General features: G+C 41.2%; 1 protein-coding gene across 3 annotated transcripts in view; it reads right to left on the bottom strand.

Annotated features, from left to right (window-relative positions):
- The window catches only part of SLC13A3 (solute carrier family 13 member 3), a 269,140-nt gene that overhangs the window by 44,853 nt on the left and 200,279 nt on the right, over positions 1–24,008 (bottom strand). For all 3 annotated transcript variants that reach the window (XM_085619309.1, XM_085619310.1, XM_085619311.1), the window contains 5 exons: positions 21,538–21,663; positions 18,909–19,004; positions 13,519–13,623; positions 9,498–9,595; positions 4,235–4,347 (listed from right to left, as the gene is read on the bottom strand). In XM_085619309.1, the coding sequence (XP_085475435.1) occupies positions 4,235–4,347; positions 9,498–9,595; positions 13,519–13,623; positions 18,909–19,004; positions 21,538–21,663 (538 nt within the window). The remainder of the gene's footprint in view (positions 1–4,234; positions 4,348–9,497; positions 9,596–13,518; positions 13,624–18,908; positions 19,005–21,537; positions 21,664–24,008) is intronic.

Raw genomic sequence — 24,008 nt, 5'->3', positions numbered from 1 at the left:
CGGGCCGCTGCTGCCTCTATCACCACCTCACAGCAATCAAGTTGCCGGGCAGGCACCAGGTTTACAGTGCAAACTTTTTGTTCACAGAACACAAATTCCTTTAGCGTGAATTTGTGGGTTTTTTTGTGCAAAAAGTATTGGATCCTAATGTGCAGGAATCATTTTCCTGCATGTGGGAACCATTTAACATTTTCTCTGCCCGTTTCTAATGCCTCACATGGTAGACACGGGCAGGGGAAATGAGTGGCGGTCCTCCCACCTTTAAAAAGGCAGGAAGACCATCACTGTGACTCAGCAGTCATGTTGTAGATGGACCATTAAGTCAAGGGTTACCTTCAGCACTAATCCAGTGGTTTTCACTAAATAAAACCAAAAAATTGTGAGTTTTTTTAGGAGCTTTGAACCCTTGGTTATCGGTGTTCTTCTTGCACCACCAAGCAAGTTATTTTTTTCACTAGTTTTGAACTTTGCTATGATCTGGCAGCTCTCCAGACACTGCCCTCGTCATCGCTTGCAGTGAACCGTGTCACGTCCGCACACTTCATGCAGCCACCATATTTGTCAATTGGCTGTCAAACCATCCCTAAATGGCCACCTCTTCATGTACATGCAAGGTTGGACTCTAGGATTGTTCCATGCAAAACATTACTACAAATAGATTCAAAGATGTCCGCTTGTGTGTGAACACACATGTGAAAGCATTGGTGGTCATCTTTAAATGTTTTTGTAAAACTTTATTACAAAATCAACATCTATTAATACCTGAACATTTGAAAGAAATATTTTTGTAGTAACGATTTACAAAATAAAGTACAACTAAATGGCCAAGCCAATAGACTAACAGCCAAAGATTGGGCTACTTGCTATGTCAATACTTGTTTAATCTATGAAGAGCACTTTATGAAACAAAATGCTATTTTATCTCGGGGGGGCTCAAAATCCTTGCACTGCACCTGGATTTGGTATATTAATTGCGAAAGCATTTATAAAACCAAACTAACAAGCACTGCAATCTGCTTTTTTTAGTGCTTGGATGCAGACGCACATATCATTCACGCACACATGTACAAATAGAGCACACATTGAGGCACACCTATAAACTCACAAGCAGCCACGTAATATCACTGGGTCTAACAACTATTTATGTCATTTTATACAGAGACCAAGAACAAACAAGCAGCAACAGATTAACAGTTACACATGCACCTAGGAAGTAAAATGCACGAATATTCTGCAGTAGGAGCCACAAGCTCATTTACTTTAGGGAAAACGTAGTGTACATCAAAGAGTAATTAAGAGTAATTTGGGGGCAAATCTCCTATTGTAGGACCACAGGAACGACAAACTAAGAGAGCCAGTAGCTGCTAGCTACTGCTCTTCATGCTCTGTGGCATTTGGTGGTAGGGGAAAAATGCTTCCTACGGTCCATTTATGAAGTTAGGGTACCATTTTGCACTAAATGCTAGATTACACTTATCATATAATCACAAATAATTACTATTAATTTACGTACCTGGATGACGTTTGCAGTAATGATACCTTTATTTGGTTGTTTTATTGAAATGTGTTAGACCTGGCTTTTACAGCGGGTTTATCCCCAGATTTTTTTGGTTTGGGGCCTTCTGTTTCTGCCCTGCTTTTGTTGGTTTTATGACTCTGTCCACTTTACCACTGCTGATCAGTGCTAAAGTGCATATGCTCTCCCTGTAAATTGTATGTATGGATTGGTGTTTCTATAATTGGCTGATTTGATTTACTAGTCAGTCCCTAGTACAGTGCACTGTGTGTGCCCAGGGCAGGTAAATCAAATGCTGCTAATGGGCCTACAGCACTGATTGTGCCATCCACATAAGCAGCCTGTAAATGTAACTCAGGCCTGCCATTGCACAGCCTGTGTGAAGTCTAGTACTGCGATGTTGACTTGGCAAGCGCACCCACTTACCAGGCCTTAACCTTCCCTTTTCTTACATGTTGGTCACCCCAAGGTAGGTTCAAGGTGCCCCTGTGGGCAGGGTGCGGTGTATGTGAAAGGTAGGACATGCCCTGATGTGTGTAGCATGTCCTGATAGTGAAATACGACCAATTTCGTTTTTCACTATTGTGAGGCTATCTGTTACCGTAGGAAATAATGGGGAGTTTGCCTATATCATCTTATAAGCATAACTGCCCTGGGAACCCGATGGGAAAATAAAGTTTAGTATGCCTGAACTCAGAATGTTAAAATGCATCTTTTAGTAAGGGTGATCTTTACATTTTGTGGTTGAAACTACCAATTTTAGAAAGTAGGTATTTTCTTGCTTAGCCATCCGGTGTGCCTCTGCGAGGATGTGTATTAACTGTTTGGCTTTGGAGAAATAGGGGCTTGGGATGTGCAGTGGCTCCAGAGAGTCTGGATGAATCAGCACTAGGCTGAATAGGCCTGGTCTCCATTTGGAGTGGTGGGAGTAGCAGCACCTGTACCTGAATAGGGCTGTGCCTGCCTTCCACAATGATAACTCCGTACCCCTGTGGTGTGTCTGGAGCCAGGGCTCACACTGACAATGGAAGTTGTTGTGCACTTGCAAAGTGCCCCCCAAAACTGGTTCGGACTGGGCTCAGAGCCCTGGGCCAAGAGAGCAATTTGCTGTATAAACACTGGGCCCAGACCCCAGTATTTCAGATCACTACTGAACTAAGGAACCTGCCAGGAAGAAGGACCGGGAAAGCTGGAGGAGGAGTACTGCCCCTGTGCTGTTGGTTGCTTCTGTCTTGGACAGAGAAAGGACTGGACTGTGCTTTCATCATTCTGCTATTAGAGTTTTCTCCAAGGGATGGAGGTAGAGCTTGCCTCCTGTTGGAAGTCTCAGCGATAGAAAAGACTTCAAAGATCACTTCTGGGAATCAAGAGGAACCTTTGGCAAGGAGAAGAGCTGGAGAAACCGAGGAGTCATACTGCCCCTGTGCTGTTTGCTGTCTAGGGTTGGCCTGCAGTGGCAACATTCTGCCAAGGAACAGGGAAAGGACTTTGCTGTTTGATGTGTCCCCTGCTTGAGGAAGATCTCCAAGGGGTTGAAACTGAGCTTTCCTCCTGTTCTGAAGTCTCAGGGACAAAGACTTTACCACCAGCCCCCCTGAACATCCTTGCTGGGAGGTCTGACCTGCTAAAAGGTGCCTGCTGTTGTTTTGGACCTCTGGAGGCTGTTTGCAGCTGGGAGCTGCAAAATTAACGTAACTTCAAGAAGCGTGCCACATCTGCACCTGTTTCCAACGCATGGTCAGAAGAAATCATCGCAGCGCCTGCCCGCAGCACGAGAAATCGAGTGCACTGATCTCCGAAGTCCGAGATCACCGCATCAATTCCGATGCAAGGCCTGCTGTGCGGCTGCAAGAATCCATGCATCGTCCCGTATCGTTGCATTGCATCGAGGTGCCAGGTCTGTCACATCGTTGGAGGACGCAGTAAGAAAAAAAGCCTCACTTCCCCACGCAGTAAGAAACCGACGCATCACCTCCTCTCTGGAAAGGAACAGACGCTTCACCTCCCCTGAGCAGCAGTAAGGAACCGACGCATCACCTTCCCTGCGACCCTTTATGTTTGTGTGCGTGACGCATCCAAGGTACTTTGTGTGAAAAGTCTTGCATCTGAAATTTGCTTTGAACTGATCTATTTCTACCATTTGAAAGTCATATTTTCATTACTGTATTGTGGATTTTTGTCGTTTTGGTCTTGTTTGGTTTAGATAAAGATTATTTATTTTTCTAAACTGGTGTGGTGTCCATTTGCAGTGTTTACACTGTATTACTGTTGTGTTCACAAATTCTTTACACACTGCCTCTGAGATAAGCCTGTATGTTTGTGCCAAGCTACCAAGGGGGTGAGCAAGGGTTATTTTAGAAGTGTATCCCCCTTACCCTGACTAGAAGCAAGGGTCCCTCTTTGGACAAAGGTACCTACCTCTGCCAACTAAAACCCCCATTTCTAACAAAATGCAAGGAACCATGAGTGAACTCTATATGTTTTACGATAAAAAGTGAGGTATCTCTCTACTATTATCAATTTGCAAGTCTAATTATCTCCTCTTCCCTCCTAAACAGGAAACAGTTCCACTTGTACAATATTTTCCCTAAAAATATATAATTTCATAAACCAATAAGTAAAAAACCTTTTTGGTTATCAAAGTTATATACAATACATTTTTATAATATGAACATGCAAAATGGTTAAGAAGCAAAAATATAAACTGCTATTCAGTACCTCACAACCTTTTGCCATTGCAAACCCTCCACCAAGCAGCAAGATAATATTCCAAGGAACCGTTTCCTGTGTTTTCTTCCAAGATAGCAATGGGTGACTTTCAGTGTTTGGTGCTAGCAAAACAAAACAAAAACAAGTATAAATATATATTTCAGCATCTATCCATCTATCTATCTATCTATCTATCTGGCTAGCTAGCTAGCTAGCTAGTTATTAATCTATCTATCTGGCTATTTAATTAGCGCAAGCACTCGCACATAAAGAGGTCTCTCCATGATACGGGGTGTGTTTCTGGGAGAATTGAACAATACAATTATCCTATGCATCCTGATCAACTTCCTAGTTTTTTGCGGTTTTTAGAATATAAGTAATCTCAGTACTGAGATCCCCCATGCTTAGTCATCGGTGTCACATGGAGTAGAGACTGTGCCCTGGAGATTTAGTTTGTGTTCAGCTCCTCTGCTGGGACCCCAGGGAGACTTTATCTGAAGCTGGGGTGGGCTGTGGGGCTGGCTTGGGCTGTGGCGGTGAAAGGCTCCGCATGGCATACAGAGATTAACCTTGATGGGGACAGCCGTGCAAAAGTGTGACGGTGTGGACCGAGAGGATTACGAGAGTGCTCTTGAGGGTTTTAGATAGTGATATCATCACCACCCATGGTAAGGAGGCTCTGTTTAAAATTTGGGGAAACGAGACCTAGCATAGCAACAAAAGACCCGGATTAAGGAATGACTGTGGAGTGTTACGACATTGTGCAAAGGTAGGGTAGCCCTCTCCCTCCAAAAGTGAGCACTTGGGACCTAGTTGGACTGGTTTAAGGCGAGGGAAAGGACAGGCTAATGAGGAAATGTGGTGTTCACTATAACTTTGAAAAATGGGGGGTCTTTGGTTCCCATATTTCCAATTGTCTCAACAGGCGGAATGTGGACAGTGAGAGGCCTTACTGTGCCATGAAATCAATGCAAAGGGAGAATCCTACCTCCCCAGAAGTGGGGGCCCCGCCCACGTCTCATTGCCTTTGCCTTGCTCTCAGTGTTATACCTGTAGAGCTCGCATGCTTTCTTAGACTCCACCCCCTGCTTTTCATTTTGTTTTATTTGTGAGGATGCACGGAGTGGAGCCGTTTAACCTGTTCTGTAAAATTAGAAAAGCAATAAATAAATAAATACAAATATTTAACAACAGACGCCTGCTGCTCGTATCGTAAAACCACAATGTTGTAATTTCAAAAGAACTAATAAAAGGTGATCGTCAAACCAGAGAAAAGTGCCTGCATTGATCTGGCAAAGTGAGCTCGCTGACCCACCTCTGCGCCTTGCCTTATTTGGAGCCTGTTCAACTCTAAACAAACAGGGCAGCGCTCACTTATCAGTGTTTCCGAAGAAGTGGAAACCTGTTTACCCGACAGTGTTGAACTTTCCGACTCCGAATACACAACTCTGTGAAATCACAGCAGGAGAAATGAAGGAGAGAAGCCATCCAGTCAATCAGAGATCCACGTATCAACGCACCGACACTGCACCGGAAGCATTTTAAAGTTTAGTTTCACAGTGATGTCCTAGGCAGCATGTCCAGTCCTGTGAAACTGTCACTGGATAAAGCACTTCTGATGAAATGTGTGTTCCCAAAAAATATTTCAGGGTTAAAGTAACCTTTTCTTCATTGGATTAACCCATCATCTCTGCCGGAGCATGTGCACTAGTGGGTTGGGAGCCTTTTCACTAAGACCTGTTTAATAGCTGCCAATGAAAACAAGCATTTGCAAAGTCATTGGGTCCAGCTTTAATTTGCTGGAGCATGGAAAAAGTGGCATTCAGGAATGGTGCTTACGTGAGGAATGCACAAATACCGCTAACCACAATAATCCTCTTTTATTTGCTTTACCAATAAAGAAGCAAACAAGGGTTGCAGCGTGCAGAAGATAAATAATCGATTGTGACAACAGTGTTGGGATGGAGTGTACTTTTTCAATGGTCTCTAATGCACGTCAATGTAATCAATTCCTCGAAGAAGGAATGATACACCAAACAGGCAATGGCATTAGATTACATGGCAAGAGCCTGCTCAGCGGTGTCAAGGTTCTGTCTATATTTTGAAGAATTGTTAACAATGCTTTGGCAGACAGCTGTGCTGTCAAGCAAGACCTCAAAATCAGCCTGGGTAGTTAAATGGCAGTGCCTGACAGAAGGTCTAATCACAAGCCTGTGTCTTCCAATGGTACGGCTCGTGTGGTGAACATCCTTCCCAGATGAGGTTTCAATGTACCCAAAGGGCCAATGCCAAACTCCACGTTGAGGACTTGTGCACCAGCCATCCACATTTTGTTTCAGATGTGAACGGTTTGGGGGATGCTTAACATATGATATTTAGAAGAGGCAAGCTGTCTTGTCAAAGAGAAATATTTTTTAGGTTCGACATTAGCCAAGACCTTTTGATCTTACTGTTACTATGCATGTAATAGTCTTACTTATGGTGGTTTCACCCAGCCTTTTTATTCCGTCGACTGTAGCAGTCATTCATGGTTCTTACGCCCGCAACACCATACAGCATGGGGTAATGGGTCAGCCCAACTCCGACATTGGCTAACTTCACTGTGAGTGACGGCATTCTCTTTCACAAGGGACACACCTTCACACAAAGTAGTTCCCTTGGATGTCAGGGACTACTTTGGCAGTATGTGCTTTTTGAAACCAAAAACATATTTAGCTTTTAGCCATTTTTTAGTTCTTAGATTGGCACAAGGAGCACCTCCACACACAAAGTAGTTTCCTTAAGTGCTGGGGACTACAATGACCATGTGTGCTTTTTGAAACCCCAAAAAAACTTTTTCATGTAGAGGGCCAGGCAGCTTATCCAAAAAGAAGGTTTTGCAAAAACCAGGACAAAACAAAACAGGCATTGCCAAAGCCAAAAGGCTGATGACCAACTCCAGACCCATTGGTTTGTCAGTGGATGTCTTTATATTGGTGAGGGTCCAGCAGCTCATCCAACAATAACATTTTACAAAACACATGACAAACATTACAACGCTAAAAGGCTGGCAGAAAATGTCAAACCTATTATTTTGTCAATGCGTATTTTTGATTGACAAACTTGAATCTATTCAAAACCCACTGTTATAAATTTCAATGTAATCCAGAATTGATCAGTTTTGTCATTCACTCTAATATTTACACTTCCACACTTGTCTCACAATTACAGCTCTCTAATAAGCCAAATAAATTAAAATAAGGTGAATAATAATGACTATGATAATAGCAGTTGAGAGAAAGGATGCCTTTTTCAATCCCCACATATTTGGGATTTTGGTGCCTTATTTAAAACTAAAGAAAGGCAAAGCTCCAGATTACACAGCACCCGTAGGTTGTTTACATCAGTTTGAAAGACAGCTGTTTTAATAGGTTAATGAAATTTACAAAGGTTTAAAGAGATACCTGTGGAACATGGTACAGACAACCAGTCACGGCTGGCGTCGGGGTAAAGTGGCAGGGGGAGTACCCTGAATCCCTCTGCATCGTTGCTCTTCTGGCTCCACTGCAGGCACAGACTCCCAAACTACCCTGCGCCCAATCCTGTTGCTGCTCTCACAGCATGACAGCAGCATCAGGATTGGTCTGAGCGCCCTCGATTTGCTCTCCCAGGGAGACTTGGAGCCTGTGCCTGCTGTCTCCAACCCGGCAAAGCAGATCGGGTTGGAGACAGCTTCAATGGGCATGTCAGTTTGGCCAAACCGTCATGCGCACTGACAGCAGTGCACCTACCACTTCCCCTTGTGCCCGTCATCCCCATGGCCTCACTCCCTAGACTCCACGGAATGGAGAAAAATAAAACAATAATAAACAATAATAAACATGTTTTATTATAGTTTTCTTTTTCAAGTTTTTTCAAGTTTTGCAGCTGCTGGGAGGGAGGGGCAAAGCTCCCATGCCATAGCGGATGAGCCGTCGCTGTAGACAACACTATAGTTCCATCAATAAATTAAGGTTGGTCCAGACAGGATGGGTCAAGGCACTCTCAGCAGTAATATATTTGTGTTTACAACAAGTCTTAACTCTTAGTCACAGATGGCATCACTGTACAATTCGAATTGGAGTAGAGGCAGTAGAACAAGCGTTGTGACTAGTGCTGCCACACCCACAGATAATCCTGAGCAGAGTGCTTGACACAAAATGCTAGAGCCAAAATACACACCTGACTACTATATTTTAATGTGTGTACTTTGGTGCTAGGAACCCCTATAGAGTGCCAACACTTACAAGGAGAGTAGAAGCCATCTTTCTAAGTAGACATGAAACTGTCCTGTTCTCTCTCCCTAGCACAATTTACCAAACGTTTGTTTGAGGAATTGCAGCACCTGTCCAGCAGGCACATGAGCCCCCAAATCAGTGCTTAATTTGAGCCAGTGGTTGCTGGCGTGGGCTACTAGCATTCATTTTTAGGGACCAGCACCTATTTTTCTTCATCAGACATTTCTCAAGAGCAAGAGAGGAAAAAAGTCGAAAGACGAGGAAGAGAAAGGAGGAAAACCCTTCATAAATGGAGAAGACAGTAGCCGGCAAGAGTGAGACAGAGCAGCAGGAAGTGTCTGGTACTGGATTAAAGAGACAAGACTAGGCAGACTGGAGAGATCTATAATACCACAGGCAGAGCTTTGGGCGCCGTCACTTATTCTTTTACAAAGTAAGCACTACTACTGATGCAAAGCGACATTAATCAGCATTACCTGCCTGGTAGTAGCCTGACCCTGGTCCTGCCAACCAGACTGGCTATGTTTATACAAGACACGCTACAAAATAAAGGTGCTTGCATGTGGTTAAATGGCATGAGCTGGTTAGGATTTTCGTTGCTCTCAGGTGCAAGATCACAAAGTCTGGAGGACAGCGCTGTATGAACATCTACAGTGCTACATTACACTAATAGTTTAAAAAGTGCACGACTGTGAACACGATCCTCAGAGACACAAATGGCAAAAAAGTTATCCTGTAGCACATTTCCAACAAGCCAATATCCGTTGGGAAGTTACATAAGAAATGTAATAATAATTGCATGCAAGAACGTCTTTCATATAATAATGTATAATCAAGGTGAATTGTGACGTAGTAAGGGAAAGAAGAACACACAGAGTGCTCACAGACATAAACAGACAGAACAAAAACAACATGACGTCAACAAATGGCAGCACATGAATGATGCATCGTGTACGCATCTGGCGTGACACACACTAGTACATCGACTGGTACCAACTCCACTTAAGGAAACATACCTTTCAAATCAAACCACCACTTGAGCGAAGGCTTTTTCGATGGAAAGAAGAACAAAATGATGACAATTGAGATTCCAGTTACGGCATCTGAGGTGAACCTGCCAGAGGCAAACACGCATTACTGGAAGTACTTTTAAAAATGCTGACAGGAATTTTTTGTTAAAGATGATTAAAGAAATCTGAATGGCATTCTTTGTTAAAAGCCTCTTTAGTGTTCTACACTAATCTATATTTATAGCTAGTGATTTGGCTTAAACCAATGATGGACTACAAATTAAAAGACCAGGTTACATAATGTGAGAGTCGTGTACAGAAAATGAAGTCGTTTCATAAGCGTAGCAATGGGAAATATTTTAATAAAGACTTCTTTACATTTCATTATGTTAATCTCTTCTTAATAAGTGTTGTTTACCAGTATTAAAACTGCAGTTTCAATTCACAATTTTACAAAGATCTCTTGGATTGAGGGTGCTTGGAGTATAGCTCATTAGTTCCACAAAACTATGCGCTTACATATTTTCATGTTTTTGCAACAATTTGCAGAGTTAGCACTTCGAAAAATGTCAGTGTTATGTTTGAAAAAAAACTTAAAGGAAAGGGACTCAATGTGCATTTATATTATACATATGGATTCGTTAGATTGTACTACTGAAAATTGTCACCATCAATATCGAGGCACACTAATATCGAGGACAAAATATCGAGGGGCAATATATCTTAAGGATGATTGTGTACATATACGAAAGTATAGATTTACTTTTTCAACTTTACTCCTACATACCGTGAAGATATTTGTACGGGGTAGGTCCATACATGTGGACTTGGGAATAGAGTAGCTAAATTTACTTACCTGTTGATATTTTATTTTCAATGTTCTTTCCTCAATATTCTGCCCCATCAACATTGTTGAGGGCATACAGTTTGTTTAGCACCAAGAAACGCCAGGGTGCACTTAGAAATAATCATGTCCCATGACCATCCTCAATCCATTCTTTCCTATTGTCCTTTATGCTAAGTTTTAACTTTGCCCCGGGTATAGCCCCATGTAAAAGAAATTGAAATGATGTTTTTCCTGAGGAGTACCCACTTTCTTATTTTCAGTTTCTCATGAAATGCTTAGAACATTAAGGGGCAGATGTACAACGGTATTTAGCAATGCGCAAACGGGTTCGCGATCGGTTTGCGCATGCTAAATACCTGTGGCCAATGTGTAAACACTATTTTGCGAGTCACAAATCAATTGCGACTCGCAAAATAGTGTTTAGCGACTCGATATTAGGAAGGGGCGTTCACTTCCTAATAGCAACCGCAGAGCCATGTATGAATGTTTTGCGACCGTAATTGCGGTCGCAAAACACTCGCAATGTACCGGCCTCTTCATGAGGGTGGTGCATTCGCAAGAGGGAAGGGGGCCTTAGGGGACTTGCATTTCGTGGTGCATTTAGATCATCCAGCTGACATTCCATAGATCCCATATTTTTTAATATAAATACGAGAGCATCTTTTTTGCCCCATTGTGTCATGCTCTCTAGTGTGAAGAATGTCATGCTCTTAAGTCATGATTTTTATTTCCATCATTGGGGGTCGATTAAGGTGTACCGCTAATAATGATTCAGACGGTAACCGGAGTTACTAGTAGAACTGGGATTACAAGTACTGTGATAACTCCCCTTGCCTTTCATCAGATACTCCACCTGCTGACATTCCAGGGAAAATGAGGCCTAGAATTACCAAACTCCTTGGCAATTCATTCTTTCTCAGGAGAATCTTTGGGTCATTCTTGTAATCCCCATTATCTCCGCTCTTAAACGTTTTAGTAGCCAGAGTATCATTAATTCACAGGGGCAGAGTCAAGTTGGGCAATAAGAGGAACCTCATAATAAGGCCATAAAACAAAACCCAACCCGTTGATACTTACCCAGGGAGAAGTATAGTTTCAAATGAGGACATGCTGCACTTTTAACTGAAAAGTATTTTTGCTTTTAAAGGCATAGTAACTTATTATGTGACATCGATCCAAGAACAAGAGTGGTCCGTGCAGGTAAGAGCAGTGGGGCGGGGGGGAACGTGGAGTTGACAGACGACAATGAGGTAAAATAAAATTTAAAATAAAGAAAAACACTTAACTTGCGCTCGGCGATACGGTGAGCGCAAGGTAAGTGGTTTTCTTCTTTTTTATTTTACATCGTTGTTTGTTGACCTCCCCCATCCCCCACCCGCCCCACGCTCTTACCTGCTCCTCAATGGGCACTCTGGTTGTCTGCAGACACACTTGATAAAATTGGACCAGAGCTGCACTGGGCCGCACAGGCCATCGATTCCACCAGGCATTCCCCCGGTAGACTGGAGCCCTTGCAGGCCTGTTTTGAAAGCTTGGGTCCACTCCTCTTGCCTCTTTAAGTTTACCCAGATCCCAGAGGTTAATTGCAGCAGCTACAAGAGACTCTGAGATTGAGAGATTTAGAGGGAGGGGTAGGGAAAGTAGAGAGAGGGTGATCAGGAAGGGAGAAGAGAGGAAAAATAGAGAATGAGTAGATGGAAAGAGATTGTGCGACGAGACAAAGGGTACAGGCTCGTTGAAGCATTTTTGCCAGTGCTGCTTTTGGTTCCCCAGCCTGGCCCTGAACTGGACATGGATCACCCGGGGTGTGATACCTCAAATGTCGTTCCTAGTACTGAGCAGTAGTACTCTTCTTGAAGAACAACAACATAACAAATGTACATAAGATTGCTTCAGTAGTCTGTATAAAGAAGTATTTCAGTTAGCGAATTTACCGACAGTCAAGAAGAAGGGCTGAAAGGGCTGGACTCCAGGGATCCTCTGCTGCTTCTCATGAGTCTATCTATCCTGACACACTAGTTTAGAGAAGGTTCCTGCAAACAAGTGTATACCAGGAATTCATCTTCAAGCAGAAGCCCTTACCAATATGTGTGAATGGTCACTTTGGCACTGCTGAAAATTTCAGTGGCTGCTTTATCAGCTTGTCGGACAGATTAGTGAATCCAAGATTTCAAGCTGATGTGTGATGCAACCGAATGTGGATTGCATTAGTTACCCACTGGTCTAGCTGAGGAACACGGTGCCATTGAGCAGAGACATAAGGAATCAACTAGAGGCAAGATCCTAGTGCAAGCCTCGAGCGAAGGCAGGCACAGGATTGTGAGGAAAACAGAGTAATCATAATACAACAGGAGGCTGCAAGGAATCCCATTAGAACATAGTTGTAGAATTGGAACATAAAAACTATGTAGCAGTGCAGTATTACAGCATCATCTTGTAGGCAAGCAAAGGGCTTAATCAGACCAAGGTAGTGTCAATGATAACAGAGTGCAGGAACAATGAATGTGAAATGGACCTAAAAAACGGAAATGAAGTCATAGAGAAAAGAAATGTATACCCGAGAGAAGAAAACTTTGAAACGGCCAGAAAATTGAGAAAATAATTAGGCAAACCTAGAGCACATGACAAAACTGAAAATACATGATGCGGGTACCTAGAAGCAGTGCCTAATTTGTACAGGAATAAATGCTGTGAACCAAGGGTTTGGTCAGAAGGCTAAATAGTCATAATTCCAACCAATGTCTCATTAATCTACCACCAGACACTCACTTCCTCTTTATCCCCCTCTTGCAGCTTCTTTTTCTTCCACGATTTCTCCCTTTGTCAATGTTTTCCTCTTTTCCCCCGTTTGTGTTTTTCTCTCTCTTGCTCTGTATCAGTCTTAAGGGAAATAGAACTGCCGGTCCCCAAACAATTAGTGCTGGTGGGCCCAAAGGTTGTCTCAAAGGTTTAGCACACCTCTTTAATTTCCAACTTTACAATATTATAAGTTATATTCATTATATTGAAAATGAATAGAAACAAATAAGTATGGTTTTTCCGTCCTCTCACTATACACTATACATTTAATATCACATCTGACAATGTTTTTTTAACAGCAACAAATATAATGTCAGAGGCCTAAAGGATGACTAGAACATTTCTGAAACAAATACATTTCGCTGAAATATTGATTCTTACCCAGGTTTAAATAAAATTGCCCATCCAGGAATGAACTTTGGATCTCGTGTAAAAAGAAGAATAGCAAAGAGACAGAAAAATACAAATACCGCTTGTTCTGCAAATCTAAAATATAAAAACAAAGAGCAAATAAAAATAATTACAAAAGGAAAACAGTTTTTCATTAGTAGCGCAAAAAAATAACTGTACTTGCTCAGTGTGTTTTTCATTGAACTGTCTAGTAGTCCGAGCAGTTCTTGTAATAGTTTAATGATGGTGAATTGGTCATAAATACCATTACACCAATACAAATTAAAATACAAACACAGGAAACAACACAAGCCCCAAAGTCATACAAAAAAATAGGAAAGCGTTATTCACAATGCTGCATTCTCATTAGACCTTCAATCAGCAATCTATGTAAACTTCTGTAAAACAATCCAATTAAAATATGAATTCCAAGTTTCCAAAAATACAGTCAATGGAAGCTTGTTTGAGTACTTTTACTATTGCATCATGGAACGTACACAAAGCCTATAATTAGATCTATTTATTATTATTTGTGTTTTGTGGAGTGCATACCTCCCTAGAAAAGGCTTCCCAGCACTAGCCTCATTAATGAACCAAGGTCAATCAAACATTCATGATTGTAATTAAAGAGGTGGAAACAGCTGGGTTTTAAGCTGCTTCCGAAAGGCTGTAGGCCTTTTACAGGCTCTCAGCGAGTGTGACAGGTCGTTCCAAAGCTTAGGGCCCAGATTCGCAAATGCCCGGCCACCCTGGCGAGACTTGTTAATCCAGGAACCATTGCCAGCATCCTGATGGCTGGATTGGAGTGGGCGGTTTGTAATGTATCCGGACACCAAAAGGTCTCAGACAGATAGGTCCTGTATCAGCAAGGCACTTGTGCATCTAGCATAAGGTCTTAAATTTGACTCACCGCTCAATGGGCAACCAGTGCAGAGTATGTAGCAAATTGGCTGAGGAGATAAACCTTGGTGGGTGAAGAAGTAAATGAGCTGCTGCATTTTGTACAGTTTGGAGCCGTTTGAGCAAAGATTTTGCAGGACCCAGATGCAAAATATTGCCACAGTCCAGTCTGGAGATCACCAGAGCCTGGACCTTTGCTTATTGAGCAGGGACCGGGAATTATGCTACAATCGTCTTTAGCAATTTAAGGATGCTGAAGCAAGTGACAGTCACTTTATCTGGTGACTCATGGACAGCTTGTCATCAAGCCATACTCCCAGACTTTTAACCACCTGAACTGGGGAAGAAGTCACACACATAGTTGATTCCCAGAGACGAGGACCCAAAAGGTGGGGGTGATTGCCCACTAGCAGAGCCTCCGTCTTGCCCCCATTAAGTTTCAGTGAATTGGTGTTTATCTGGGCTGAAACTTTTGCAAGACAGATATTAAAGACTTCTGCATTGCGGTTATTCTTGATGGATAAGGATACCACGTTTTGGGTATCATCAGCAAAAGAGAATAGTTTAAGCCCATGGGATCCCACAATCTTGGGAAGAGGCCTTACAAATAAATTGAACAGAAGTGGGCTAAGGGTAGAAGTCTGCGGAACCCAGAGGATAAAAGGTATGGTTAAGGCCCGTATTGATGTGCATGCACCTGAAAGGTGCGATTGTACAGGAAGCATCTTAGCCAAGACAAGGCTGTGCTCTGCATTCCCATTCCTTCTAGTCTGAGACGCAGAGTTGAATGGTTCAGTGTGTCAAGTGTGACACTGAGATCAAGAAGGATCAATGCTGCAGTACCGCCTTGATTCTAACTGACCTCGGAGATATTCCGTGACACAGAGAAGGGCAGCTTCAGTGCTGTGTCTAGCCCTGAAGCCCGATTGCGAGGAATGCAGTATCCCATTTAGATCAATATAGAATGTAAGTTGCCAATTGAAGTGTTTTTCCAATACCTTGGCGAGGGTGAGCAAGAGTGAAATGGGCCTATAGTTTGAACGTATGAGAGGGTCAAGGTTAGGCTTTTTTGAGTAAAGGTGTGACTAAGGGCTGCGTCCACGCTAAGGGAACACTGCCTTCAGTTAAGAAGACATTTAAAAGTTGGGTGAGTTGTTCCATAATTGGCACAGCCAGTTTGCCCAATGCAAAAGGGGGCAGGAATTAAGTGGGGATCCTGACCTAGTGGCAGCAAACAGTGAGATAAATGAAGACACCTCGAATGGAGTAAAAGTATTCAAGGCGCAGGAGGAGCTTGGTGGAAGTCCAGAATGCTTATGCTATGGAAAAGGTGATCTGAATATCTTCTATTGTTTAAAAGAAATAATCCATAAGTTCATCACATTGGGCTTGTGAAAGTGTAGTGGTAGGACCAGTACTAGCCTGGTCGGAAAGGTTCTTTACTACCCTAAAAAGAGGTTTAGCACAGTTATCTGCCACAGCAATGTATCCGAATAATAATTAGCTCTAATAGTGCGACAATTTTTCCGATAGCCTTTGAATGTCATCCTATATCTTGCCCTCAAATCATATTTATTAAACTGTCTGACAACACTCATCAGGTCGACAGCCCTAAAAATAATCCTGTTCACTGAAAGATTAGGCAAGGACATAGATGTAGTAAAATGCAATACGGCCTCCTCTCAATGCCCAAAAACTCTTCTGTCGGTATATCCAACAGATATACCAGCTGTAGATTATGAAGGCATCGGACGTTCGTGAGCTCTGAAGTGAAGGAATTTAAGTTGCCGAGCTTCAGATGACTATATCTTCATAGCGAGCTCAGCACAAGTTCCGATAAAGGAAAAGGGTTTAAGATTGTAATTCAGTGTCTCTTTAAAACCGAGAGAGGTTAACTCAAACTCAGGACACTTTGATCCCAAGTTCATTCAGTGTTGCCAAAAAGTAAGCCAACCAAGGATTTCTCAGAAAGGTCAGACCAAATCAGTGACTTATGAAATCCAAGACCTGGCTGACATAGCAGGGATAAAGGTTTCACAAACTGGGTCCCAACCTAAAAGAAGGTAACTAGACTAAATTCCAGCCTCAAAAGATTTTATGAATCACCATAAATTAAACCAAGTAATTTGTAGCAGTCTTTACCACAAATACGTGTATTGCATATGTATATGTAGGAAACTGCTTTTCTTGCATAACTGACAAAATCACATATAGCCTGCAGTAGGTTGGGATGTATTCTTAGCAATAGGAGTGCAAGATGGTTTGACCACAAGAGGCATAGACTTTGGTTGTTGATCAGCGAGTTCGCCAGACATCATGTTGGTCTCTTCTTGAATTCACCCATGTGTCCAACGTCTTCACAATCTCTTACTTGCACTAAGACATTAGATTCAAAAGTAATGGCACCCAAGTAGTGCTTTTCTCCCTAGTATCCTGTCCAAGGTTTGCAAGAGTGGCAGAGGTTTCCCCACGGATTCAGTTCTTAATGAACACTATCTGTCTCAGTTTGAATACAGCCTAAACCGAATATTTGATTGCTGGCACAGATTTAACTAAAAGAAATAAATATGAGAATTGCAAGTTGAGAAATATACTAATTCATGTATCTTATAACATCAATCCCCGATGATGGGGGATATAATTGACTCTAGGGTGAATGTGAATAAGCATGTAAATCATCTTATTGCCGTCTTTACCTTCCACCTTAAAGTGTTAAGGAAAACAAGGTTCCAATAATCAGAAGTGGGCTGAGAAACAGTATCAAGGTCGTATATTAAAACAATTTTACTTCATTCCAAACTCTGGTGTCACAGCAATGTACAACCTTCCTGGAAGCTTCCCGTGTTCTGACAAATGCTTTGGCTCCCTGTGGAGCCTTGCCTAAAAAAACAAAAACCTTGGTATTGACACACAAGGCAATGCAGGGAAACAACTCAATGTATCCCTTGTTTTCAACCCAGAACTTTGAGATTTGCAAAGAAAACAAAACTGGCGAGTCCTCCAATTACTGTAAGAAGAAAGCTTAAGGACAACCCCTCCTAGCCATAACTTTCTCATGTTGAAACACTCTGTTTTAATCCATGACACACTGAAGAGCTTAAGAAATACTGAAAACACTGGTTTAATCAGTGTTGAGGGCTCATCAGCATGTATATGTTATGCATTTGGTAATTTAGTACTTTATCAGCCTTCTAATTTATTAAACCAATTCATAAATATTAGAATGTATTGTCCTGAAAATAGGATATATAGCCACAATATGCCAGTTAAAATTGAATTAAATGATAAATATCATTGAAAATACATGGTAAAATCGCGAAAATCAAACAGATTCAAATCCTTAGGTCCAGTTGCTAACTAATGAAAGTAACTAATTTCAAGAACTAAACACTATGCAACACAATTAAAGATTCTAGATGGACTGACTTCATTATTAAAGTGGAAGTATTATGCTCCGTCTAGCTTTTTAACAAGTGTAGGTCACACAATAACATACAAGTCATATGGGACAATATTACCAGGTACATTTTATAGCTAGAGTCTTTAGATGTTTATGTAATATGCATGTTGCACCAAGAGTAAGCTTTTTATTTTAGGACTTAGATGGGTGGCCCATATGGCTTTTTACGCCCTCTCAATAGCATTACTCTCCTTAGAGGGTCACATTCTGCAAATTCAACACTTCAGCTATGCAACCATTAGTAACTTCGCAGAATACTCATTGGCTAGGTTGGTACTCTCATTCCCCTCTTTAACCCAAGTCAATGAAAAATTACCATGAATTTGAATATTACAGTTTAACATAAAGGTATTAAGACATTGCCTTTATCTTATACATCCTTTGTTAGTTCAAATGATCATGAAAGCAAGGGGCTGTGTGTGTATTTCTTTTTTTGCTTAATAAACGTAACTTTGTTATCTGAATTAACATGAAATGCAAAGGTCCGTCCATGGTTACAATGAGCCTACAAGCCAAAGAGGCCAAAAGTCCTGTATAAGTTCTAGTAAAAGTTGATTCAGCCTTTCATGATTTACTTTAGAAAAAAACCTGCCCTCGAAACCAGTCTGAGACTACAGTGCACCTCTTTGCGCTAGTGGGTAAGTTATGTAGTTATACAGTAAATAATTTCTGATTAATGACAGTGTTATGCCTTAGAGATTCACTTCCCGTGACGTTTTGCACAATGAATGATTGGCTCTACATTTTTGAGTTGCGTTACCTTATAAGACCTTTAAGCCTTATAACATTCTGCACCTGAAACAATAAGCAAATACTGGCAAGTTATTGTCAATTTTGGATAGAAATAATTTAATGTTTCATCAAGTGGTACTACAAGAATTGAAAAATATAAACTTACAATGATTCACTGATGCAAAGACTTGCTATTAAATCAAACTGGACTTTAGGAACAATTTAAAACTTGAAATGTGCTGTCACATACCCCAGTTTCCTTATTAAGGAACATTTGTAGTCAACTCACTTGATTGGTCCAAGTTTTCGATAATCTTCTTGTATAACAGCAAATGCTCTGGCTTCCGCTGCAGATCTTAGTTCAGATTTCTTTTTTCTAGAACATCTAACAAGATATCATAAATGAAAAAAAGGTTTATCAATCTATATGTATATTTCAGTTTCTAAAATGTACAGCTGAAATACTATTAAACCTTTGAATATGGAAATATAACTATCTGTGTAAAACAAAGTACGTATTTATGATCTTCAAATTATGCAGATAAAACAAAAGTTTTACAACTGTGTTTTGGAAAATGATAAAAGAGGTTTTCTTTGCTCTGCTGTGATGGACTTATGTGGATATAAGGTGAAGAAGTATTACAAAAGGCCTAGTAGTTTTCCCTGGAATGAGTAAAGAGATTTCAATAATCTAAAAACTGATACCCCGGCAAAAAAAGCAAAAAAGGCCTTTCACAAGTCCCTATGAGTTACAACTCAAGTAAAATAACAGTAAAACTGCAGTGTACTAAAATCACAGGCATAGAGCAACATTGTGTTGCAGGGAGTCAGGATACTTCAGAGCCATGGTCTCGTGATCAAGGTCAAATTACTGTCAGATTCAAGTATAAATGTGGTTTGATCTCCAGTGCTGCCAAGCCTTCTGAACAGAGTGCTGGAGTGTCCAATGTCAATAGCCCTATGTTCTATGGGCATAGACGTTATTTAGGGGTCACATCTGCCACTCCTTGTATGCTCCTTGCAATCCCAGGCAATGCCTTTGTGACCCCTGACATTAGTGGTAGAGAAGGCAATGCCAAGAACAGAAGGTAAACAGGGCCATGATGAATACGGTTTACTTTCTGCAGCTCCCACTGCAACTTGAGACATGACACTTTTAATTCAGTTAATCAAATACATTTAGCAGTGCAATGCACACGTAATTGAATATGTTGAAAAACGAAATGTCATTTAAACAGCATGTTGTCCAAATATCATTGCTGTAAAAATAAATATTGGAACTTAAAACGTCGCCTTACAAGTGATCATAATGAAAACGCATTATATATGATACCAAAGCTCACATTCAAAATATGGTCAACTTGAATTATTACAGGTGGATGAATCACTATTGTTTTTATAGGTCTTCCTATTATTTACCAGTTTATTTAAGTCTTAGGGTATACCATAGAGGAGAGGAGTTGACCTAACAGCTAGGGCGGTCAACCTCGAATTTGGGGAACTGGGTTCGAGCGTCGGCAATGATGCTGAACATCCTGTGATTCTGGGCAAATCACTTAATCACCCTATGCCTAACAAAAATGAATGTGTCCTCATGTAACGCAACTGGTGCTATGTAAAGTGCTCTGATACCCGATTCGGGTCAAGTTCGCGCTATATAAAACTCCCTAAATAAAATGTATAGAGGAATTAATACATCATGATTGTATATGATTTCAATGTTAGATTCCCAGTGTTTCTGCTTTGACGACACACATGTTTTCATGCTTTAAAAAAAGCGAAATGTGTAATGTTCCTATCTTGTGAGCATCCTATTTAAAATAAGTGGTGTGTGTATATATATATATATATATATATATATATATATAGATAGATAGATAGATAGATAGATAGATAGATAGATAGATAGATAGATAGATAGGAGATTAGACATTGTTCTATGTTAGTAGCTGTTGTGTTATTGTATAATTATGCACATTAGGGGCTACTAACTTCATCAGAGTCAATTATTGTGATGCCGTCAAGGTCATGTATCATTACTTTCTGGTAGAATTAAGTTTCAACATTCATTTGACGTCATTTCGTATGATGGCACTGGGGCAAAGGATGTGCATATGATGTCACTTCTGCTACCCCTGGCATTTTTGTTAATTGGCATGCAACTACTCAGTACTCTAAAACAAATCCTATTCCCTAAATCAAGTTTTAGCTACCTTAGAAACCGATGATGGGGATTGTGGACAACAACAAAAAACAGATAATACTACTCAGGCCCCAAACAAAACAACAGCACTAGGATTGTGCTTTTATCCCAACCACGAAAGCACTTGTGAATGTAAAACTGGTTGCAAACAATGTCAGTGTGAGTCTAAGGAGACCAACAGGTAACAACCTCTGAGGCCTTCACTGGTGATCAGGCATTTATCGTCAGATTCTAAGTGGACTTCGTTTAGTCATCAAAGTACAGGAGAAAGTTCAGGTTATACTTTAGTTTTTCTATACAGATTCATTGCTCACCATCCAAGAAGGATGAATTCCGATTGGGGAAACAAAGCATATTTTAATATTTATCCTTAATACAAACATGAATACAACAAGTTCTATTTTTAGTAACTGAATTTGAACTCAGATATGTTTGTCTATTGATTATGGGGACAAACATTTTAATAACTGGCTGAAAAGTGAAGTGGGGCATGGAGGAGTAGTGCAAAATATCTTGGGAAATATTTCTTTTCTGCCACTATTTCTTCTAAATTCGGACTAGATTTCGCCTCAGGAACATATAGAAATATTGTTACAAAATCAGTGTTTAATCTTCTGTCTTGTATGAAGTGCTCTGTGTGATATTAGTAGAAATGCAAACAATTCATTATCACCTCAAGTAAACACTCAGAAATGGAGCATATGAATTTAGTTACCTGATACGGATCGCGCCATGCAAGATGGCGATCCAAAGCCAGCCAAAGAAGAGGAAAAGCAGCATCAAAGGAAAGGCAAACAAAAACCAAGATCCGAAGTTCACCACGTCGCAACCTGGAAAAGAGCTTTGCAAACAGAAGTTACGTAAGTTGTCGTAAAACATATCCGGCAGCATATATCTGCAGACAAGGTTTACAGCTTGTACAAGGATAATGGAAGATGTTGGAAAACACACTGTGATTTCAAACATGAACATAAATCTACTGCATTCTGACCCTCTTAGGTAAGTCTTGCCACCTGCATTGAACAGTTCCGTGAATAAGACCCCCAACTAAATTCAAAATCAGGTTGTGTCTGTGTGCCATTTTCTCGAATTTCTAGTGTTTTTCGGGGGATTTTGAGTCTGTGTTAGACTGGGGGTCATTAGCTCAGACTCATATACGCCACACTAAACAACAATTACTTCGGATGATCTGAAAATCGCGATCTTTACTCCTAAATACTGCTCACCATGCCTAGACTTCATCTACCGCTTACCCCTAAAAAGAAAGCTCACCATGCTAACTCCACCCATCCATGATTCCGAAAACCCCTCACCAACCCTAAACTCCACTCCTCCCCGATGCCTAAATGCTTACCCACCCTTAATCTTCATTAATATCATGCACCTAAACTCCCCTGACAGCCTTAAACTCCCCTTTCCCTGAACCCTAAAAACTTATCCCTAACCTCCACCTATCCCTGAACCCAAAAAAACCCTCACCACTCTAAACTCCACCCATCCCCTCACCACCCTTTAGATCTACCTATCCCTGAACCCTGAAACCCCTCACCACCCTCATCTCAAGACATCCCGAGTCCTAAAAGGCTCTCCACTTGTCTCTGAAATTATAAAAACACCTCACCTAAACATCACCATTTTCTGAACCATAAAAATGACCTTACGGCCCCTAACATCCACCCATTAACAAATCTTAATCTTATGCACCTCCAAGCACCACTCTTCCCTGAGCCCTAAAAACCCCTTGCAACTCCCAGAATCTAACCATGCTTAATCTCAAAAGAACCTCTCAACCTTTAAGCTCCCCATTTCCTTAACCCTAAAAACTCCTCACCATCCTAAACTCCACCCATACTGAACCACCCCAGATCCCTAAAAACTCACCACCCTTTAGCTCCACCCATCCTTGAACCCTAAACACCACTCACAACCCTAAACTCCACCCTACGTTCCACCCACATCTGACCCGCTAAAAACCCCTCACCATCATTAAACACCTATTTTTGAACATATATCCATATATATATATATATATTTCATCCACTGTGGTTCCTGAATGCCGGTATCGCAGCGCTCCACGTGGGTGTGTTCTCCTGCGGCCGAACCACGCCTCTACTTATTGCAAATCAAATCTTCCTGGCCAGGAAGAAATAGCGGGCCGCACTCTTGAAGTAACAAACCGCTCTTATTATAATCCTTCTTTCAAATGGGCATATTCAGCAGACTAGATCAACGCCTTTCGATGCCTCCTGACACCTCGCAAGGTGTAAGGAGGCATCGAAACGCGTTGATGTCAAGAAGTAATAAAATTTATTTTAATCGATCATCCAATTACACCAGTCTTCTACCTAATCCCAAAAGTCCACAAAAATATCGTAGATCCCCCTGGACGCCCAATCATCTCCGCCATAGGGAGTTCACTAGAAAATACATCAAAATACGTTGACACTTTTCTCAATTCATTAGTGCAATCTTTACCCTCTTACATTCAGGATACTGGAGATTTTTTTAAGAGGAATCTATGATATACCTTGGGAAGATGATTACTTACTCTTAACCATTGATGTGTCAACATTATACACCAGCATTCGCCACAAAGATGACTTGATGGCTATCAAGCACTTTTTGGGGATGAGACCAATAACATTATGGTCACATACACAAATGATCCTCAACATGGTTAAAAAATGTTTGACAAGTAATTATTTCCTCTTCAATGAGGAACTTTTTCAACAAGTCTGTGGTACGGCAATGGGCACCTGCTTCGCCCCCAGTTATGCTAATTTGCATATGGGCTGGTGGGAGGAGCAGGTGGTCCGGTCGCAATACAACAAAGAATGGGAAGAGAATATCATGCATTGGAGCAGGTACATAGATGACCTATTTGTAGTGTGGAAGGGCACGGAAGATAAAGCAAAATCATTTATTAATAAACTCCAAAAGAATGACCTAGTCCGGCTACGAGTGAAGGTAGCCGGACTAGTGTTAACTTTTTAGATGTAACAGTGTTTATAGAGGATGGAAAAATACAAACCAAACTATACAGGAAACCCACATCCAGCAATACACTTCTACATGCCAAAAGTTTCCACCCGGTAAACTTAAAGAGAAGCATCCCTTATGGGGAATGCTTAAGAACTAAACGTAATTGTAGCAGTGAAAAAGAAATGAAAAAAGAAATGAAAATCT

The sequence above is a fragment of the Triturus cristatus genome, chromosome 7 (assembly GCF_964204655.1).
Source record: "Triturus cristatus chromosome 7, aTriCri1.1, whole genome shotgun sequence".
NCBI lineage: Eukaryota > Metazoa > Chordata > Amphibia > Caudata > Salamandridae > Triturus > Triturus cristatus.
This window is presented reverse-complemented; position numbering and strand designations above follow the sequence as displayed.